At 40.0% G+C, this 21,799-nt stretch overlaps 1 protein-coding gene across 4 annotated transcripts in view; it reads left to right on the top strand.

Moving 5' to 3' along the window:
• Positions 1–19,207, top strand: part of TUNAR (TCL1 upstream neural differentiation-associated RNA) — a 149,593-nt gene extending 130,386 nt beyond the window's left edge. For all 4 annotated transcript variants that reach the window (XM_065750664.1, XM_065750634.1, XM_065750654.1 and 1 more), the window contains one exon: positions 18,693–19,207. In XM_065750664.1, coding sequence (XP_065606736.1) covers positions 18,693–18,878 — 186 coding nt within the window. In that variant the 3' untranslated portion in view covers positions 18,879–19,207. The remainder of the gene's footprint in view (positions 1–18,692) is intronic.
• The last annotated feature ends 2,592 nt before the right edge of the window (positions 19,208–21,799 follow it).

Here is a 21,799-nt window from a genome sequence, read left to right as displayed (position 1 = left end):
TGATTAAATAGTATCTGACATAAAAGTGCATATGAGGGAAAGGTGTGGAACTGAATACCTCCATGCAGAATAAATAGTACCCATCAACATTCATCAACACCTACTGAATGTTAATGGGGACCAAACAGTGAATGTGAGCAGTGAGGTGATGGGTGGTGCATTTCAGAAGTGGCAACAGTAACTTGAAGACAAGCCACATTCCAGACAGCCATGTAGATTTTATAAGTGTGAAATGCAGCCTTGTTCATCCCTGGTGAAAATGCATAGCTAATGGTGGTGATTATATTGAAAGATAGTGCTTTTCTAGCTGATAATTTGCTCTATCAAATGCTGCTATTGTTCTCTTTGTATCTGTTGTGGTTTACATTAAATTAAATAGGAGCCACTACTTTCAGGGCAACCTATGTAGATAACAATGCTGCTGTTTAGGAGATGTTCTTAGCACAAGCTGTTACTAAGTGAAATTGGGACATCTAAAAGGAAGGGACTTTGTGTGAATCTCTGTTGCCATGTGATCCTTTATTTTGGCTACTGGAGCTAGTAAGTCACTGTGTGAGTCATTTTCTGGGGCTAACATAGAGAAACGGTGTTCAAATATTCAATAGCAGTTATGAAAAGTAGTTTTTTTGTTTTTCTCAGTGTTGTTCATCTAAGCAACTTTTGCTTTTAAGGCCTGATCCAATTCCTGATGGAACTGGTGAGAACCGTGCTGCTGGTTTTTCTCACAACAGGACTGCTCTGTTGGTTGTTTTCAGTATAGTCATGTGTACACAGCTGCCATGGCAGCAAGTATGAACAGACTCGGGCTTTCTTTACCCAAAAATCTCTTTCCTTGTTTTGTTTTGGTTTGGTTTTTTGTTCTTTTTGTTTGTTTGTTTTGGTTTTGTTTTACTGCTTTGGAGTAACAAAAGCCCATATAAATTCACCCAGCCTGCATTGATCTAGCAGTTTTAAGTAACAGGTAGATGAAAGATGGTAGTATGTGGGTTTTGGGTTGCATCTAAGAGTTGCTGCAGGACGATGGCTGCTCCTCAGACCAGTGCAGGTTCTTTTACTCTCTGGTACAATTTCTGCTCCCACCTGGCTCTGCTGGAGCTAACTTGAGCACAATTTAGTGTGTGCAGTAGTACTGTGACTGCAGCAGAAATGGAGCCCATGTCATTTATAAATGACTGCAAGTTGGAGCAGGAATAATTTATAAGCCAAGTTTGGGAGGTTTCATATACCTTATTTACTGCATTATTAAAAAAAAAAAAAGGAAAAAAAGTAAAATTATAAGAAAACAATGAAGTCCAAACAGGTGTGTTTCTTAGATGAGAAGCCTACTAATATAATTTGGACAGTAAAACAACACAGAACAAATAAATAAATTAAAAAATAGCACATAAAAACTAGCATTTAAAAGAAATAAGGAAATAGAAGAAAGGCAACAGAGAATTGTGCTAATGGAGAGATTTTGGCTTTTGAGACCAGGCAGTGTGACATCTATGAGAAATAGTCATTTTTAGCAATTACCTGTCAAGAGGTGCATATACAGAAAATGTTTCAAGTGTGGCATGGGAGAGTTTGTCTGTACCTGGCCGTGGAGCATGCTGAGGGTGACATATTCATCATGATGGTGGAGCATGGTGTGTATGCGGATGTTTGTGAGAAATCTATTCTGCTCTTATTTACTTGCAAATACCTGCATGTGGTGTAGTGCTGTGCATTTATAAGTCATGCACTTTTCCTCCTCAGTAATGTTTACTTTAGCCCTAGGGGAAGTGTAGCTATGACTGGAGTGGATGACTTAATCAGAGAAGGGAAGTTACCCAGCCTTAGTGACAGATATTTATGAAGAGTTTCCCAAGGCCAGCCTCCAAAAACATTATTGCAGAGATACTTTTGACATTTGTAGTCCAAGAAGTGCTATCTGGAGTAAAACACTGCCAGTGTTTTTTCATGAAAAGCTTGATTCTTGGATTATGTGTGGGGGCTTGAATAGAGCTCTGAGTTGTAAAACCCTGAGATTTCTCTTGAAAGAACTCTATCAGCCTGTATCTGTCTTCCTTTCCAACCCAGACACAGGGACCTGCAGCAATGCTCTTTGCTCTCAAGCTACCTGCAGCACCCCTGCCTGTGGTTAGTCCCTACTTGGCTTGCACTCTCTAAGCAATCTCCAGTGGACTAAGGAAGAGAAGAAAGAATTGGAATCAACTCAAAGAAAGAACCATGAACTTTGGGCAAAAAAATATAGGCAAATGTAATTGAGATGCAGGCAGACTTTTTTCCAACATACAGGTTTTTGAATAATAAAATGAATATAAATATTGAACTTTTGGAAAGAAAATTTGCACTATTAAAATCAACCCACAAGGAAGTACTGTGAGAAAGCTTTCTTTGACACAGCTGTCAAACCCTTTGAGATTCTAAATTGGAATTTGTCTAGTGTAAATCTTAGTTTCTACTTGAAAAGAAAAATCAGAAACATTAAACTTTTGTCTGGGGTTTTCAAAATATGGGAAAACTAATATAATTGCTGTACTAATGTAGAGTTATAAATTTTTTGGGTTTCCAATTTTCGGCAAAGAATGGTTATGTCTTTTGATTCATGAGATATTTTGCTATATAACATTGACATATACTTTCTCCTAAGAAACAAAACATATCCTTTCCTCTGGACTATTTGTCATGACTATTTCATTTGTCACTACCAGTGCCTCACTTGAGAGCTGGCTGCATTTCTGTCACCAGTGGCTTCGCAGAGTTTCTGTAAGAATTATTGGGCACTGTTTAGTATATAGAAGTCTAAGGAGTTGAAAACTATGTTTCTAATGTCTGACTGTAACTTGGAAGGGTTCCTCAGATACATAGCCGGGTGTAACAATCATTTGTTTGTGGTCCCTGCAAAGCACTGCCCATACTGATCAATAGAAAAAAGTCTCTGTGTAACAAAAGAATATCCCTTGTCAGACCCAAGGCATGTGCATCATGGCTTCCAGGTTCAGCATGAAAGAGTTGTATTAGAGGGTGTTATAAAGTCCAACACTGAGAGAACAAGAGTCAGCTATGTTAGCTGTGTCAGTGACATTTGGGAGTAGCTGAGGACTGATAGGAAGCCTGTAAATGGACTTAGTTTGAATTCTTAAGTTAGACCGTCTTGTATGAATGCTGTTAGCCAGCTGGAAAGTCTTTGGAAAAAAATGACTTCAAAGGGGAATCTTTTGAAGGTTTCTTCTGTACCAAGAGGATTTCTTTTTTCTGAGTTGTGTTAGTTTATTTTTATTCATCACTGACACTGATTAACACTGCATTGACGTCTTCTTATATAGCAAAATAGTATGAAAAATAACCATAAGGGATTATTTTCTTTTGTGCTCCTCCTTGATGTCTCCAGAGCTACAGATCAATTTCACTCCTGCTCACAAGCGTAGGGCCTGTGGGTGGGTCTTCTTTTATGTCTGGCATTTGTACAGTGCATAATCTGAGATGACACTGACCCTGGCAGCCTTATGGGAATAATATTTTCAGCAGGATGAATTGTTCTTGAATGGTTTCTTCAATGTACTGTGTTACATGCCCAAACATTTTTTTTCATCATCTTGAGCATATGTCCTAAATTTCCTTTCTGCTCTTTTTATTGCATGGGTTTGATTGTAGCCATCAGCAAAAGTCAAAAGACATTTTACCGTTTCTATTTCTGTATTTCTGTTAAGATGAATTAAATTGTTGGTGCTGTAAAGTGACTTGTTAAAAAGCTTATGCTGCAAGACTTCAGCTGGTATAAACTGAACCTGAACTGCATCAGTTTAAACCAGATGGTCCAGAGAGACAATGTAATCCAAAGGGTAGATTATTGATTTCAAAACCAAGAAAGAGAGTTTGATTCCCTGAAGCTGGGGAAGCTCCAGGATTTAAAATAATGTGTTTAATCTTAGTCTGACTCAGTTTTTTCCTGGATGAGTGGTAGAGTGGCTCTGTATCTTAAGGTACTTCGCACTTTCTATTTTTCAATCAAGTGGTCTTATTTTCACATCTAATATTAGTCAGTAAAGCTGTCTGTTTTATAGGCAGGTTCTGACGTCTAGGAATGCTAAGGTACCACTATACAGGTAATTGTGTTTACCACAATCCATGAGTGGTAGAATGTATAATTTCTCAATCCATAATTGAACCAGCACTGTTTTGTACTTCAAGGAGGGTTCGATTTAGTTCCTACATAGTAAAGCAAATCCAGATTAATTTCTTACAGTATAAAAAAATTCAAATCACAATTTTCAGGTTAAATTAATATTTATTTCAGTCTTCTGAGTTAGTTCTCAAATGGCCTTTGGAGATATGTGGCCCAAGTTCTTTTCTATTTTTTTTTCTTTGTTCATCTGTTTTGGTTTTCTGTTTGTTTTTTGTTTCTTTGCTTTCATACTTAGAGAAGGAGTTTGTTTTTAAAGTTGTTATTTTAGCATTTAGTTACAGATATGTAACTTTTGGAGGGTTGTACATTTTCTTCTATCCCTAGAATTTTCTTAAATGTTGTGAACAGGAAATATCTGAATATCATTTCTTTGATTAATGCTCATTTCCCAGTTTTGCTTTGTGAATGAAAGTCTATCCTCTCACCAGAGCCCGAAGAACATTGTTCCACTGCAGAGTTGCCATCTTTCTTGGGTTTTAGCTGGTCTCTGGCCACAAACTTCTTTTTTTACTGGCATGTTCATTACTCCAGTCACCTTATCCCAGTACATTATTGGCATTTTCTTACAGCATGAAATAGGAAGAAAAATGGATAAACATCACCTTCCAGAGCCATTTGGCTTTAAAAAATATGAGCAGAGCCAAACAGATACATTACAAATGTCAGTAAAGTATCTTAACAGAGAAAGCATCAGTTGTATAGTATGGCATAGCAGTTGTTGGAATAGAAAGCAATTCTTTGTGAACAAATAGAAACACTTGATTTTGAAAATTGAGTTTTACCAAACCACTGTTTCTTAGCTATGTTGCTCCTTATTTATTTATCACATCAGTTCAAAGGGACTCAGTGGCATCACTGTACCTTATATGGACTATGGGACTTACAATCATTTTATAATTTTGTACAATTATTACTAATGTACTAATTTTGCACAATTTATATACTAGAAATATTTCACTTATTATTAGCAACTTCTTCACTGAAAGCAACATTTTTAAAGACTCTATTATATGTAAAAAAATAGGGCTAAACTTGGCTCTCAGTTCTAGGAACATAAATAAATATTATCTTTCTTAACAGTGATTTTACCTAAGGTTCTGTGAATAGAATTTGGCTTGGTGTCCACCAAAGAAAAATATAGCAAAATATATGTTTCTCTCCCTAAATCTTCAAGAGGGATTACCAATATGCTACTGAATACACTGTTAGAGAGCAGTGAAATATTCAGTTTTATGTGAGTCTGTGTTCTCAGTTATATTCACTTTTCATATGGACATTTTTTAAAATTAGTGGCACTACATTAGAGTATGTCAGAATGCATCATATAAACACAGAATTTATCATGACCTTGAGGCAACATGATGTGTATGCTGCGTTATATTAGCTATCCAGATATGTTCCTTACATAGTACAGTACCCACTTCAGACAGTGAAATAATGTGAGTGGTAATACATACTGTATGGAAGACATATGCAAATAATCTCTTCAAATCTATAACCAGACCATTTTTATCCTTTTAATAAAAATAGGAATAAGCTCTAGCAATAAATAAATAAATAAAAAATACAGATGGTTTTGCTGCATACACAAGGTGACATCCTTTGCTGAGCAATGGAAATCTCTGAACATCAGGAAACATTTTTGCTATGAGGGCAATCAATCACTGACAGAGGTTGCTTCTCGAGGCAATGGAGTCTCCATTCTTGGAGATGTTAAAAAATGTTCAAGAACATAACCACACACAAAACTAAATATTTTACTGCTTTCTTACATTAATAGTACTCAACTGTATAATGTTAATTCTTCTTAAGGATTTAGGGAGATAAATGAAAAAATTTTGCTAAATTTTCCTTTGATGGACATCAAGACAAGTTCTTTTTGGGTGTGGTCCTGGGTAGCCATGTCCAGGTGACCCTGCTTAAGCAGTGAGTTGGGACCTGATGATTTCAGAGTTCCTTCCAAATATCAGTCATTTTATTATTACATGTTATGTTACTATATATATATTATATATATATATATATAGCTGCTTCTCTCTTTAGTGCCCATCGTTGTGGTGTTGCCTAAGCATTGGGCAAGTTAATCATGACTTCTTCCATCCTGAATTTCACTTCTCTACTGTGCTAGAGCTTCATCTACGATCAGGCAGAGATGAGCAGTCACCTTGCTCATGTTTTCCCATCTGTGCAGAGAGCTCCAGAGCTGGGAATTTTCCCCGGGAGCACTGAATCTTGTACGTTAAGTATTCGCTTCTCTTTCACACCGTGCTCACTCTTCTCTTCAAGACAAAAGCAGAGCTGCTCCTACAGGTCAGTGCCTGAGAAGGTTGACTTTCAACAACTTACTTCAACCTTCTGCTCTTTTTCCTCCACCTTCCCATACATCGTTCTCTTGTAATTTTGTAATCTGACTGGGCTAAGGATCATTCTTGCTGTCTCTGTCTGGTTTCTAGCCCAGACGTCAGCAGGGGTTGCCGCATGCTGCTGCAATAAAAATGACTAATGATGATGATAAAAGGTGTGGGAGTTGGTTGCCTGGAGTGCTATCCTACTTTACTAACTTTGTTTTAGAAACTAGCTTCTTCTTCCAATTACATTATTTTATGAAAATTAACTCTAACATTTTAAAAGCAGCCATGGATTTTCTGTTGCCTCGACCTTTGGAATACCCATCATAAACTTGGAAAGAAGTTTTGAAATTTTCAGAGTTTGGATAGTGACTGTTGTCACATAGCCAATAGCCTTCAGCCTGAATGGCAGGTTATCAGCACCTTCAAGAGTTAGCTCCAAATGTGTCCTGAAAGAGGCATTCAATAGAAAAGTGCTCTATTTTTAAGTTAGGGCTGAGATAGATAATAATAACACACAAAACACTATGTGAAAAGAACATTATCAAGGTTGCACAGCTCAGCACTTGAAACTAAGAAATACTGCAAGTAAAATTGTCCCAACTCCATTAATTTGCCACAGGTACATCAGTCAAAGGCTATTTTTGCACAGGATTGGAGTATCGCGTGGTGTGCAGAATAGATGACACAGTTTGTGAGTTCAATACCTGATTTACTTTTTGCTGTTCAGTGCATAGCTCAAGTTCTGCTGTGAAGGCAAAACTGTTTCCCGCTGGGGCATTCCATGGTGTTCCACATTGCAGGTCCTTGCTGCATGCAAACACTGACTTAGTTATCTTCATAGTGCCTTAGTAACAGTTCTAGGTATCTTTTCTCTCTTGTACAGGTGGTAACCTATGGCAGAAAAGACAAGATTACAAGCATCTGTAATTGTAAGAATCCAGTTTAATTTTTTAAAAGTACTAGCAGCACATACTGCATGAGGCCATGAGTTTTCACTGCAATGGCTAGTGTTCTCTGCTTCAGATATTTAAGCCATCTGGCCCTAGGTAGGCTCACAGAAAATGAAGCGTCCAGAACTCAGGGCAGCATCTCACTCCTGTAGACAAAGGACTGCTGCTCCTTTTTGCACTCTACTGCCAACTTTATACACTTTCTTAAAAAGAATTAAGAATTCTGCAAAGAAAAGCCTTTTTCTCTCCTCTCCTATAGCAAATGCACAGTGCACTGAATGAATCCAGTGTCTGTTGAAGAGAACAGTGGTTAGCTAAAACCAGCTTGACAATTCACAAACAGAAGGAGGCTGACTCTATGCTGGACCACCTCTAATTGTTTCTTTTTTGACTGATCTTTGCAAATTTATTAAACAAATTACTTCTGAAAAGAAAACACAGCTTATCGCTATTCTAATTTTCTTGTTGACGACCATCAATGTCATTTCAGCTGTCGTTTGAAACTCATTTCAAAAGTTCTGCACAGATCATTTAAGCAGAGAGATTAAATAAACAGGAAAAATATAATAAATGTAATTTCTTTAGTCAAACCTATTAAAATCAAGTACATTTTCAGATGCATAACACCTTCTTCATCACTGATACCACGCTATCTCATTTGTAATAAAATTGCCAGTGTAATCCTTGCCTAAAATCTGAAGATACTTGAGTATTTCACAGATACACTTAGCAGATTTAAATGTGGCTAAAATATTTAGCAGTTTCCCAACATCATCCCTATAACCAGGATAGGTGGGTTATTTTTTCCAAAAAATATTTACCCTGAGGCAAAAGCAATGTCAGACCAAAAGGTTGCCATCTTAGGAAATTATATGTGTAAATAAAAAGAATACAACATTCTTGAATGAGAAACTGTCAGCTTTCTAGAGTTATTTGCAGTGTTCCTTAATATAGCTGTAAATAATTTTTGAAATAAACATAGCCTGGAGCAAAAATGGTTTAGACTTTCTAAACCCACAGACTAACATAGGTTCATAGGTTCATAAGGTTGGAAAGGACCTACAAGATCATCTAGTCCAACCATCCTCCTATCACTATCCCTACCCAACTACTACTAAATCAAATCCCTTAGCACCTCATCTAAACGCTTCTTGAACAGCGCTAGGGATGGTGCCTCAACCACCTCCCTAGGCAGGCCATTCCAGTGCCTGACCACTCTTTCAGAAAAAAAATGTTTCCTCAGGTCTAATCTAAATCTTCCCCGGCACAACTAGTGGCCATTCCCTCTCGTCCTGTCATTATTTATCAGGGAGAAGAGGCCCACCCCCTCCTCACCACAACCCCCCCTCAGGAAGTGGTAAAGTGCAACAGCTCTTTTCTAAGGAAGCTCATGTGTTCTTCAAGGTTTTGGACACTCTTCCAGTGTATTTTTTTTTTATTTTTTTTAAGGAGGAGGTGTTTCTGAGTTCTGTTTTGAAGAATTAATCCTCAGGGCATTTTGATCCACTGCAGGACAAATACTCTTTTGTCTTGGCAGAATTTACAGCTAATGTACAGCCAAAGAAAGATAAATGTGTGTAAGTTTTCCTCATAATATTTCATAGATGTCTTCTTAAGCAGTTCAGTTTCCATTCCAACATGCAGTGGTGTGAGGGCAGCTCTTCAGACTTCTTGTGACAGAGGTTATGTGCCTTCTGGCAGATGGTGAAGACCTGTCTTTCATTGATACTTGAGTACTGTGTCTGTCCTTCTACAGGATCTTAACTATTTTTCCTCCTAGAAGAGAACCGTATATGTGCCTTTGAAGTAGAAAATTAAGTGCTGAGATCTAAAATGATGGAGAGAGATTCTTTAATATGTAATTCCTTCATAAAGCTATTTCAGTTAATGACACTTTTATCTGCACAAAGATACAAATTTTAAGGCTTTTAACGGTTAGATATTTTTAATTCCTCAGAATGGACAATAGTAAGAATGGACACTGCCAAACATGACTATTCAAAGTTAGGAATCGAAGAGTTCTCTGACCTGATATGAATTGATACCCATAGGATATAACCAGCACCCAGGGATGGTCACTGTAGAGTTCTGAAGTTTTTTGTTTTTAAGCTCAGGAAAGATGTGCAAAGGACTGAGCGAGAGATTTGACTTCAAATATTTATTCTGTGACAGTTTCAGGGGTGCAGGAAGGAGAAATGTTAACCCTTTTTCCTTTTTCTTTTTTCTCCATCCCTCCTGTCATTTTTTCTCTCTTTTTTTTTTTTATTTGAATAAAAAGTGTCCCGTCTACCAGACTTGATCTATGTAAATCATAAAGTCTTTGGATTAAGGACAGTGCATCTTCAGATTGTGTAGCACACAAGCTTCATGGTAACGAAAGAAGCCAAAGAAGGGATTTTGCCCTCTGTTGCTCAAAAACCCCTTAGTATCACTGCAGAAGGCAAGAAAGAGAACCAAAAGCACGGCATCGACTTTGTGTGAGGAACAATTAGAACAGAACTTTTCAGCCTTCCAAAAAGATGACTACAGCGACATGGTAGGAGATTTACAGGATTCTAGGAGGCCTGCAGACTAAAATACAATTATGCATGGTCTCAAATTACACCTTTAAGAATCAAGTAGCAGGTTTAAATAAGTGGATGACTTTTCAGCTGTTTCTTAATTATCTTCTGAGCTCATTGCTAGAGGACAATGTATAGAAAACAGGAAGTTGATGCGAATTCAGAAAGTAATTGGACAAAATTAGAGGAAAAAATCCATGAAGGTGCATTAAATCCAAAGATGCTCCCTCTGGCAGAGAAAGTCCTTTATGTGCAGATTTTTTTACTCTACTTAGGTACAGAGGTAAGCATTACTGTAGGCTCATACTGTGTACGTTTGGTGTCAGCTAATGGCAAGGGAACACCTGCTTAGCTGGACTTAGGTCTGGCCACACTTATTCTCATTAGTACCAAAGCAAGTTTAGTCTGTACTGGAAATTCTATAAAGCAACCCTAGGAAATGAGCACTGTGGCTAGCTCAGTCCTGAGGGTGAAGAAGCAGTCAGTGGTGATACACCAAAAACCTGGTGGGACTGGTGTTTGGTTTCTCTTCTCCTTTCCCATTGAAGCCCGTCCTTCAGAGAAAGGAGCCCTTTGGGCTCTGCAGGACAGGGCTTAGCAGATGCTAGATGAACCTGGGACCTGAAGGATCTGTTCCACACCATTATATTCACAATATGCAACCTTTCTATTTCAGCACTAAGTGCTCTGTGCTCTCATGTAAACATGGCACTTAGCTCCAGCTCCAGGCTGCACCAGAGACCTGAGTGCAGCTCTACACCCTTATGCCTCCAGGCACATAGTCCTTCATAGTCTCTTAGTTAAAGTAGCTGCAAACAGCGAAGCAATAAATTGTTTGAAGCTGGAGCATAAGTATTGTCATTTTTTTTATGAACCAGTATATCTGCACACATTGTAGAAGGATTGTATGTGAAAAAAAATAAGCATAATCCCCATCATTCTCCCATTCTTACTGCTGATAGAGGGTATCAGGGTTGACCACAGGAATAGTACAAGGGAGGAAATAGTCTTTTGAATTAAGAGATTTGAAAAGAAATACTGAGTATTTGAAGGAAGAAAATGACAAGTATGCTGTGGATCCAGCTGAGAGTCAAACACTTCTGAGCGCTAGCACCAACCAACCAAGCACATCCTATGTATCAGAAAAAATGGACTGTGAACAATAGGCCACTCTAAACCAATTAGAATTATATTGAAACTTAATCACTGTTTGACCCAAACCAGAAAATTCATCATCTCTGGGTTTGTGAAATTTGGAATTTGAATCATATATACTTCCAGTTCTATTTTAAGTAGCTTGCTAGGTTTGATCAATAATCATTTGTTTTTCATAGGGCATCTTATACCAAAGGAGAGAGGGCTATGGGTTGAAGGGTGGCCTTTGATCAGCTTTGTTTCTTTCACAAACTAGGACTCGTGAAACCTCATTAATCCTTGCTGCAGGTGGAGCTGAAGGCTATTTGTAAATCTGTGGAGAGAAGTCTCTTCACAGAGGCATTAAAGGAGTCTCCAGCAGAAGCTTTGTGTTCAGTGTTCGGCTGAACATGAGCCAGCAGTGTGCCCAGGTGGCGAAAAGGCCAATGGCATCCTGGTTTGTATCAGAAATATTGTTGCCAGCAGGAGCAGAGAGGTAATTGCCCCTGTGTACTCAGCAGTGGTGAGTCCGCATGTTCAGTTTGAGTCTCCTCACTGCAAGAAAGACATCAAGGCCCTGGAGCATATCCAGAGAAGGGCCATGAAGCTAGTGAGGTCTCTGGAGCACAGGCCTTCTGAGGAACAGCTGAGGGAGCTGGGATTGCTCAGTCTGGAAAAGAGGAGGCTCAAGGGAGACCTTATTGATCTCTATAATTACCTGAAGGGAGGTTGTAATAAGCTGGGGGTTGGCCTCTTCTCTATTGTAACTAGTAATAGGTTTAGAGGGAATGGCTTCAAGTTGTGCCAGGGGAAATTCAAACTGGATGTTAGGAAATACTACTTCTCTGAAGGAGTGGTCAGGCAATGGAAAACACTGCCCAGGGAGGTGGTGTAGTCATGGACCAGGGAAGTATTCAAGGAACGTTTAGATATTGTGTTGAGGAACATGGTTTAGTGAGGACTATCGGTGATAGGTGGATGGTTGGTCTGGGTGATCTTGTAGATCTTTTCCAACCTTGGTGATTCTATGACTATGATTCCATGAAGATCATTATTCTGATTTAAACTGTAGCTTTGTTTCTGAGATAGAGATGCTTATATTCAAAATACCCAGTCCCTTTATAATAGATCTTAGATATCCTGAGCATGACAGGGTGGTGCCTGGTCTCAGACACAAATGAGAAGAAGGAAGGAGAGGGAAGGCAAATTCTCTACCTCCCCTAAGTCCTTGAGCTTCCTGGTGGACAAAAGCAGCTGCCAGAGCATCTGTGGGACCTGACCCATAGTAGGGTCCAGGATGAGCCCTCTAACACACTGTTGCTTTGAATTCCGTCCTCTCAGATAAACCTCACTGTTGCGGAGTGCCCTCCATTATCGGAGAGGAGGTCTGAGACTGCTGAGGCCCTTGGTGATACTGTGGCTGTGGAGCTATAAATAGCATGTATTTCCCACTGCCTGAAACCTGCGAGTGCAGCAGCAGGATGACGTAGGTTTGCTTTCCTGCTGGAGCTCTACATAAGTGCTTGTCCTTTCTCCGCTGAGACGTCTGTTAGCTGTAAACACTGGTTTCTGTGCTCACTGCTGGGGAGAAGTTATTGAACCCGGCTCACATTTCTGCTTTTTCTGATCTTTTTTCTCTACAAGAAACACCTCTCCCTGGGCACCTTTCTTTGCCTCCCCTCCCTTTTCTTTTGGACAGGTCTCTGCTTTTCTAAGGTATTCTTATTGCTACACAGTACTAGTTCTGCTTGTCCCACTTTGATTCATCTACTGTTATATATAATGCACTTTCTGTGCAGACTGCTCTGGCTGAATGGACTTTTTGAAGCTTTTTTGTGGTCTGAGAGCTTCTCTCCTGCTTTTCCTTCTCACAGCTTTATCTTGCATTCATATGACGCCTTTCGGTTCTGTGAAATCCAACCCTGCAAATAAATGCAGATGGGTATTCCTGCAGCTGCTGATACCTCCCTGAGCAGTATCATGAGGTAGCTAACAGCACAGTGTGTGAGTGAAAGCTAGGAGAAAACTGATCCAGTTCAAGATGTCCCAAAAACTGTATGTGGGTACAAAGTAATCACAGAAGTGAGAATATGGCAGTGTAATCCTTATTAGAAAAAGGATCCCAAGGCTGCTGATGCTCACAAATATTTCTGCTGGCTTTGCCTTCCTCCCACTGACAGCAGTGCAACAGACATTGGGATGTGTTGTTCAGCATCCAGCCCATGGGCTGTCCAGGATAGGAGCTTGAATTTGAGTTGGATATCAGGTTGGATATTAAGAAAAAATTATTCTCAGAAAGAGTGGTGATGTATTGGCACAGGCTAGAGACACAATCCCTGGAAGTGTTCAAGGAATGTGTAGATGTAGCACTGAGTGACATGCTGAGTGGGCAGAGTGGGGACAGGCTGGTGGTTAGGGTAGATGACATTAGTGATCTTTTCCAATCTTTACGATTCTATAACCATGCACCCTTCCCACATCTGCCCTTGGGGGAAAATGAGGTTAAAAGAACTTGTTAGGAGTAAAGGAACAAAATTCCTCTTTGTGTGTTGTACAAGTGGGATTAAACCTCTTCTCCACTGGTATATGCAGTGCTTCTGTGTGCAATAAGGGAAGGTGGCAGCTCCAGCAGCAGCTGAATTCACACTCTATTTTGTATGATTTCTGTGCCTCCTTCAGTTTGCTAATCAAAACAAGTTTCTGCTGTGTTTCTTATCCCTAGAGGGTGGAACTATCCCCAGAAAATTAAAGCTCTCTTATCTGTTAATGTGTCATCACAACTAATAGCCTGGGGACTATAAACAAGTTTAAATATCAGAACAGTTTGGCTGGTGATTGTCTGCAATTATGTATTAAGAATACAAAATTTGTGCCCAATGATATTCAAGCTAGTCTGATGAGAAGATGCCAGCTCCTCAGCTGCTCTAAATGGAGGTGGATTGGACGAGTGCAGCAGGGAAGCTGCTAAGCACATGACCCTGGGAGCTTTGCAGAACTTTCCATTCCTATTTATCAAAGCACTGGGTCATACACACCAGCACAGGTCCAAGCAGAGTGCAGACCCTTCTCTCCTGTCTGATATCAGGGTGTTGTGCTCCTCCCAGCTGTGCGGCTCACAGCCTCCTGGGCATTTTGTCCATAGTGACCTACAGGAAAAGTGAATGCAGATTGCTAAACTTTGTCAAGAGCAAGTCAAGGAGCCAGCGTGTTCAAAAGCTGTCAGGTTTGTCAGGCAGGTACCTCACAAGGGATGCACTTTGTACCTTCATCTTGATAAACATACTGCAGTAAAATAACAAACATGCACTCCCTGCCAGCATTTCCAAAGCCCTGCTGCTGCCCCATCACCTTCAGCTCACTAGCTGTTCATGCTGAGGAAGAGGAGACAAGGAAGGGTGATTTCCTTTTGCTAGAAATGCTTATCTAGTCCACGTGACTGCTTTAAATGACATCAGCATGCAACAAGACCTATGGAGATGGCAGCGGGTGTATTTTATAACACAGTTAGATTTGAAATTGTTCACGTTAACATCTCCTGTTTTGAAAGGTGTTGCTGTTTCTACGGGTCATTTCTCAGCACAGACTAGGCTGATCCTGAAAGAATCCCACAGATTAGAAACTGAGACAGAGGAAGATAAAATCCTCTAGATATGTACAAAGTCAGTAGTAATTCAAAGAGGTGATTATCAGAAAAGTTTACTAACCACTGAATTGCCCTTTCCCTGTGCAAAGCAGAATACTCAAGAATACATAACTTTTCATGTATGTCTTCACAGGCTACATATCTTTTCAAAAGGCTGATACCAGGTTAATTGTGAATCTTGCAAAATGGAACAGGAAGCACATTTCGATAAGGCAAGAGGTCACTTACCTAATGAAGTACTACTTAAGAAGGGTCATTATTAAAGAAATGGTATATCTAGTGATTCCTATTCCTCCTATATTGATCAGCATTTCTGGGCAAGGAAAATGAGTGTTTCTGACAAGCATGAAATCCCACAAGAAAAAAATATAAAAGGAGCAGTGTGTCATAAGAATCTTAAAACATGAAACAATGTCAAATACATGAAATCAGTTTCCTGAGGAGAATAATAAAGGCTGAAAAAAGGTACCTAGAAAGCCAAAAGATTTTTATTTTTTTTCATTAATTATGGAAATTATATTAAAACTGTCAGGAATTATTTTCCCAGTAGCAAAAAACAAGATGCAGCCAGCTGAAATGCCCCTCTGAGCACGAGATCTGTGAATGTTAAAGGCTTGAGTCTGGCATCAGGAGAGCACTTCTTGTCTCCTAAGGTCACTCCATAAATGTGGAAAAGTAATTTTGATTCTGGTCTTCTCACAAAGTCAAAGCTTACCTTGATTCAACATTTCTATATTAGGTAAAGTATTAATATAATTATATTTGGTCCCAGTCTTGTCCTGTTGGAATGTTAAGCACCTCCTAATACCAGGACCACTGTAGTTTCTCTTGCAACATAAGTGAGGCATGAACTAGCAAGTGGCATGTTCCCGTTGGAGCAATCCCTCCAAGGAAACTCAGTATCTCCTTGCTAATTATTAGAACTTGCAATGAGCAGAAAAATGATTGCATGATCTCAGCTTAGAGATCATGCAGCCTGGGGACCCCTCTATTGAAGCTGCCAGCAGCAGGTACGTGGGAAGGATTTTAATAAAAAAGCAAGGATGTGGTGGTACTTCCCCAGAATACTTTCACAGCTTCTAAAAAAAATCACAACTCAAGGACTTCTTAAGCCAGAGGGCTTTTCTTTACATTTAATAGTTTTTGATGTACTTTTTCTTTTGTGAATTATTTAGCTACTTTTAAGATCTATTTTAATTTTAGGATTTGCAGTGTCCTGCAGGAAAGAGTTTGAACCTATAATTGCACGCTGCATACTTTGAATTTATTAGGAAAAGACTGCAGTTGCTCATAGTAGGGGTTCTGATGCCCTCCAGCTGCCTCTGCTCACATAATGTCCCAGAAACAGAATTATTGAGCACGTGTGATTTAGACACCATTACCAACACATATTGGTTGGTGCAGGGTGTGTGCAAATCCACCCCAGCTGAGGCTCCAGACATTGGTGTGAGTGGTTAACTCTGCCCAAACCAGAACATACAGGCAGACCCATGAATTAATCAATGTATCTTCTCTGGCTTTTTCAGAGCCTGAAGGGCTTGACCCACAGGATGCTTGGTTATGACTGTGTTTCTACAGGAGCCTGAGGAGCTGAAAGAACAGTCAGCTAAGTAGGAACCTGTCTGCAGAATTTCAAACACAGCACACAAATCTCTCTATGAATCCTCTGGTTCAAAGTTTGGGGTGTTATCTGAACGTATTTGTGATTCCACTTGATTTTTCAAACCAGTAGTGAAATGCAGACATTTGACCAGAGGGATCACCTCTTGGCTACTGAAGGGGGACAAAATGATTCGTGACTCTGTAGGTGAAGACACTGCTGTGTGGCACAGTTAGGGATGTGTGTTTGTGGTCTTCTGCCACATGGACTCGATGCATTAGGTTGTGAGGTTAGTGTAAATGGCTTTTGTAGCAGTTCCCCTGGGACTTCCCAGTGCGAGATTTCCTGTCTAGGTATCACTGATTGTGCATGGGGAATTCCTTAGGCAGAACCAAGCAAGAGGTGGGACGCTTGGGCTCCCCCAGTTACCAGGAGGGGGCAAATAGGGCAAGGCCCGTCTGCTGCTGGAGGAAGTTCAACAGAAAATGTTGGAAGAGTGGCTGGAGGAACGTGGGGAGCAGTTTGTGAGGGTTGGAAGGGAACCAGGAGCCAGCATGCCCTGGGAGGTGCCCAGTGCCCCAGAAGCTTTGCCCCTCTGGGTCAGATTAGCTGCACACCTGTTGGATGAGAGCATTCTGACACCTGGTGCAGCATCCCTGCAGAAGTCACAGCTTTGTTTTAGGTACATCCAGATTACCGACTGCCTCCTTCTTGTTTTCTGCTGAATCACTTTGTGATGCCAAGGCAAAGCACATAAATGCTAATACAAGGTTAAGTGTAAGGTCTGGCAGCACCTCCACAGACCCCTGTTCCTGCCTTACCTCTAATCCCTTGTACATAACCAGAACCTGCTGAGATTCCAGTCCTTGCAAGGATGTCAGCTGCCAGCTGCTGCCCTATATATGAACAACTGGCAAACAAAACAAACACATTGTTTTGTCTGGGCTCTCCTTTTTCTCACCCAGCCTCTCTGTTGGGGGATTTCGCTCTTCCAGACCTATCCATCTATTTGGTACTCTACTGCACCACAGTTGCATGACCAAGGACCTCACTCGGGCTTCATGTCTGAATTCCCAAATTGTTTTGCTGGGAGGATATATGCACATTTCTGGAGAGCCTTCTCTCTGCCTGTCCAAGCTACATGGAGTCCAGTGGCTTTGTTCCACGAGTTAGGAATGACAGAAGAGGCTGTGCCTCCTTTCTCCTCCAACCAACACCCTCATGTGCATGGGAGCTGCTGGGAGGCAATTTTGTTGCCTCCTGCCATGGTTAGCAGCAGCAGGAAGGTCACGGGATGTGGTGGGCAGCCACAGAGATAACAGCAGGACACAGCCCAAGCCCAGCTGCTGGCAGATCAGTTTGCTTTGGGAAAGCAGCCAGACTGCTTCAGTTTTCTGGGGCAGACTGTTTTTCTAGTTGCATCTGAATTTATAGCGTTAGATGGATGTAAGCACGAATGAACAGAATTTATCTATTTCTAATTTGCACACTCAAACATTTACCCAGGTCTCATTACCTGGCTGGCACGCCAAAGGAGCTCCAGCAGTGCCCAAAGTCAAGGCTGCTTCCAGAACTAAAGGATTTTCCTTTTTGAGCAGTTCAGATGCTAGAGCTGCTGCTTAGGAAATGGCTGTATCCTCCCTGCAGGCAGATCGATACCTCTCAGCTCACTGCACTGCAAGGAACTTTTCATCGTACATTAAGAATGAGGAAAATAAAAGCCAAGATGGATGTTATTCTGGTTTTGCTGTTATTCTGAATTATTTAGAGAGAAGTCACTGCTGTCTTTCTTCTTGTCAGAAGACAAAATGTCTTTGTCTTTGGTATTTTTCCTATTAAAAGGAAAAAAAATTTCTTCCCATTTCTGTTTCTCTCACCTGCTAAGTCCCTGGTACCAAGGTGTAAATTTAGGCTTTCTTCAACTTTCCAATGTCTCCTGCGTTCCTAATGCAAACCAAGTTCCCACTGACAGAGGTGGAAGTCACATCTCAGTGGTACACTTCTAGCCAGTTTCATAGCAACACTGCAGATGAGTGATAAGTGCTGTAAAGGATGGCTAACACATAGGCAAAGGGTGTTATGGAGAGTTATAAGATATCTCCAGGCTAGCTGAACTATCACTTAATTAAGCATTTACTAAATAGCTATTAAAAAATGTTAAACCTTAAACTGAATTCTTAATGTACAGTGTTAAGAGGCAAAAATCCTGTAGATTCCTCCATCATTTATATAAGCTTAGAAAAATAACCTATGTGTTCTCGTATTTTTCTTTCTAATTCTAGATTATCCTGAAGGGGAGGATAAAGCAACTGGCCACCAAGATGGTAATCACTAGTGGAAATGAAGAAGATAAAGGCAGTCAAGAAAAGGAAAGCAAAGAAGAAACCATCTTGGCAATGCTTGGAATTATTGGGACAATTCTGAACCTCATTGTGATCATTTTTGTGTACATTTACACAACGTTGTAAACTATCAGGCATGCAAATAGAACAGATAAAACGGCCATTAAGAGTGACAACACTGCTGACTATTGACAAGTTGTTTAATCAGAATTGACTCTGTATTATATTAACACATCATAAAAGCACTGCCTGCAGGCAGCGAAGGCTGAAGCACAATTAATTTAACAAGACTTCTTCACACAGTAACAAGCTAAACTCTTCTGTCCTGCCCTCTTCCTTTCGCTTTGGTTTTCAGTTTGGGGGAAACATGACTGCAGTTATGTAAGTTGTAGCTTTGAAGATATCCACCTGGGTTATGTTGTTTTAACACAATAATAAAAAATAAAAAAAGAAACTGTACACTATATACAATTAAAAATGTATACTGTATACCTGCAAAGATCGAACTCTATGATAGCTACATAGCACAGATCACGTGTCTATTAGGTCAAATGATATTTTTTCTCTTTGTTTATGCTTTTACTTACATCGAATCTGACAAGCTTTTTGTTTAGAATGAACATATGGTGCAATCATGAAAAAAACCCAATTCTATTGAGCAAGATCTGCCTAAAACTGATAAGATGTTGGGAGAAATACGGTATGTGATTATTTTAACTTTCTCATTTGCTTAACATCTGTGTCTGTTCATACCAATGTTTATAAATATATATTTTTAATAAATGTGCTATATTTTTAGCATGAACCAAACATTTGGCGACACTTGTATTCATGCAGCTAGATTTTGTTGGATGAAGTGCCCTTTTTGACAATGGATGTTGTTCTTAGCAATTATACAGTAGCCTTGTTTGCAGCCCTTTCACTGTAGTCTGCAGCAAGCTCACATCATGCTCATATGCATGACTTGAAGTTGGAATGTCAGCTGAAAAGCATTGCTGCCTAATACGGGAAATAGCAAAACATCGTAAGGTGACCTTTGGAGACTGGTTGCAGAAAGAAGGCTCTATTTATAGTTTGAAACAAAAAGTGAATGAAAGGAATTTTGAGGCATCTCTCAAGATATTACAAAATTCACAGAATTTAAGGCTTTCAGAATCTGGTTGCACTCTCTAAAGGCTTATAGTGAGAGAAGCAAACAGCGTTACACAGTTGGAAAGAAAAATGTAAAGAGCCTGTAGAGAGCAGCTTATGAGAAATCTGGTCTGCAAACACAGGCTTTATTTCAAATGTAAGGATAATTAACCCTTCACACATACTTCTTTGACTTGTGCTTTAAATGACATTGGTGCAGTGAAATTTTCTGATCTGTGTTTTTGGCAGGAACGTACAGAGGATGATCAGCATTTTGCATCAGAGTTCAGTACCTATCAGCATATGAAGCACTAAAAATATGAGACCTCAACTCTGCCTCAAGATGCCTAAGTAGTTCCCCATTAACACTGACACGTTTTCTGAAAAAAAAAAAAAAAATAGGTCAATTATTTGTTTTCTGACTTGTGACTTGAGTAATGTCCTCAGATGAACAAGACCGCTGTTGAAGTCAGTTGGAACTGTTGAAATTCTCCTCCTAGAGTCTCAGGAATTGCAGTGATCAGCCCTGAGCCTCTGGAAGCAGTTGCAAGCCTCTCATTGGGTTCCAGGTGGCTGGGACTAGTCTCTCAAATACAGAACTTCACTGTAAGATAAAAACAAAGCAAGCCTGGGAAAGCCTCAGGGAGACTTCTCATAAAAGAGGTATTTAGTCTCTGGTGTATTACACAGTCAATAAAAAGCCATCAGGAGAAGGGAAAAGGTCAGTGAGTAAATTAAAATGAAATCCAATATGAAGACTGAAGGAAGAGAGAACAAAAATAATCTCATACTTATGAAAAAAAGTGACAGAGTGAGATTTGAAAAAGTAGAGAACAGTGCAGACAAGGTGCCAGGCATTGCAAGGTGGTTGAAGAAACTTTTGTTGCGGTTACACTCTGCAGGTAAAGCCACAGGTCTTGGGGAGGATGAGAAATTTTAGTGGCACAGTTCAGTGGAAGTGAATGAACCTTTTGGGTTGGTTTTTTATTTTTTTTTTTTTTGTATGCTTTTATTTTATTTGGTTGGTTTTGTTGTTTTTTGTTGTTGTTGTTGGTGGTGGTGGTGGTGGTGTCATTTTGCTTGAGTAAATCTAGAGAGAAAATTCAGCATTTCATATAGCCAGAATGAGAAGAAAATGGCTAAAGTACATTTGCTTCCATCTCGTAACTTTCTTTTTTGAAGGTACTGCTGACAGCAGCATGGGACAGTGGCACTGTCCCCATTTCCCACAGCACAGCAGCACTTACTGCAAATACCTGGCTATGTTCAGCTGCCCTTCACATTGTGATGGTCCTCTTTAGATGTTTCTCTTAAAGCCTCTCCTTCTCCAGCAGCCACCACAGCAATTTGAGTCTCATCCCCATCTTCTAGAGGAGAAGCTGGGAAAGAGCATTATCAGGGTTGAGAGATGAGCTCTACTGCCTGATATTTCTTTGCTTCTCTGTGCATCAAGTTACCTGTTATATTCTTGAGAGCGTGAAGATGCTTAAGAATGAACGCCCTTTAAGTTCTTCTATTAATATATTGTCTGCAAAAAAAACAAAAAACAAACTGCCCTGCACACCAAGCAGAGCAGAAATGCTTGCTGCTCATTGCCTTGTGCTTCTCCAGACATAGGCCAGGACTTTCACGAAAGCAAACTACAAACAGCCCAAACATGCTTAAGCTGAACTGGTAGATTAAAAATCCTAAGGAAAAAGTATTCACCCTTCCTCTTCCAGCAGAAGACCAGACAGGGGAGAGGTTTCCAGCTGTGGGTGAGCTGATCTTTGCCTTAAAGGATCTTGTACACTTTACATCTGCTGTACAACCAGGCACGTTCCAACAGCCATTTGCCACACACCTTGCTGTGGTGCTTTTATTGCACACTACAGTAGGAAAAAAGCTTTATCTCCAGCCATAAAATGTTTAACACT

Source organism: Cyrtonyx montezumae, unplaced genomic scaffold, assembly GCF_038088225.1.
Source record: "Cyrtonyx montezumae isolate F1298 unplaced genomic scaffold, pur_monq_1.0 scaffold_10, whole genome shotgun sequence".
In the NCBI taxonomy this organism is placed as follows: domain Eukaryota; kingdom Metazoa; phylum Chordata; class Aves; order Galliformes; family Odontophoridae; genus Cyrtonyx; species Cyrtonyx montezumae.
Note: the sequence above shows the minus strand (reverse complement) of the source record. Positions and strands in the feature narration are given on the sequence as shown.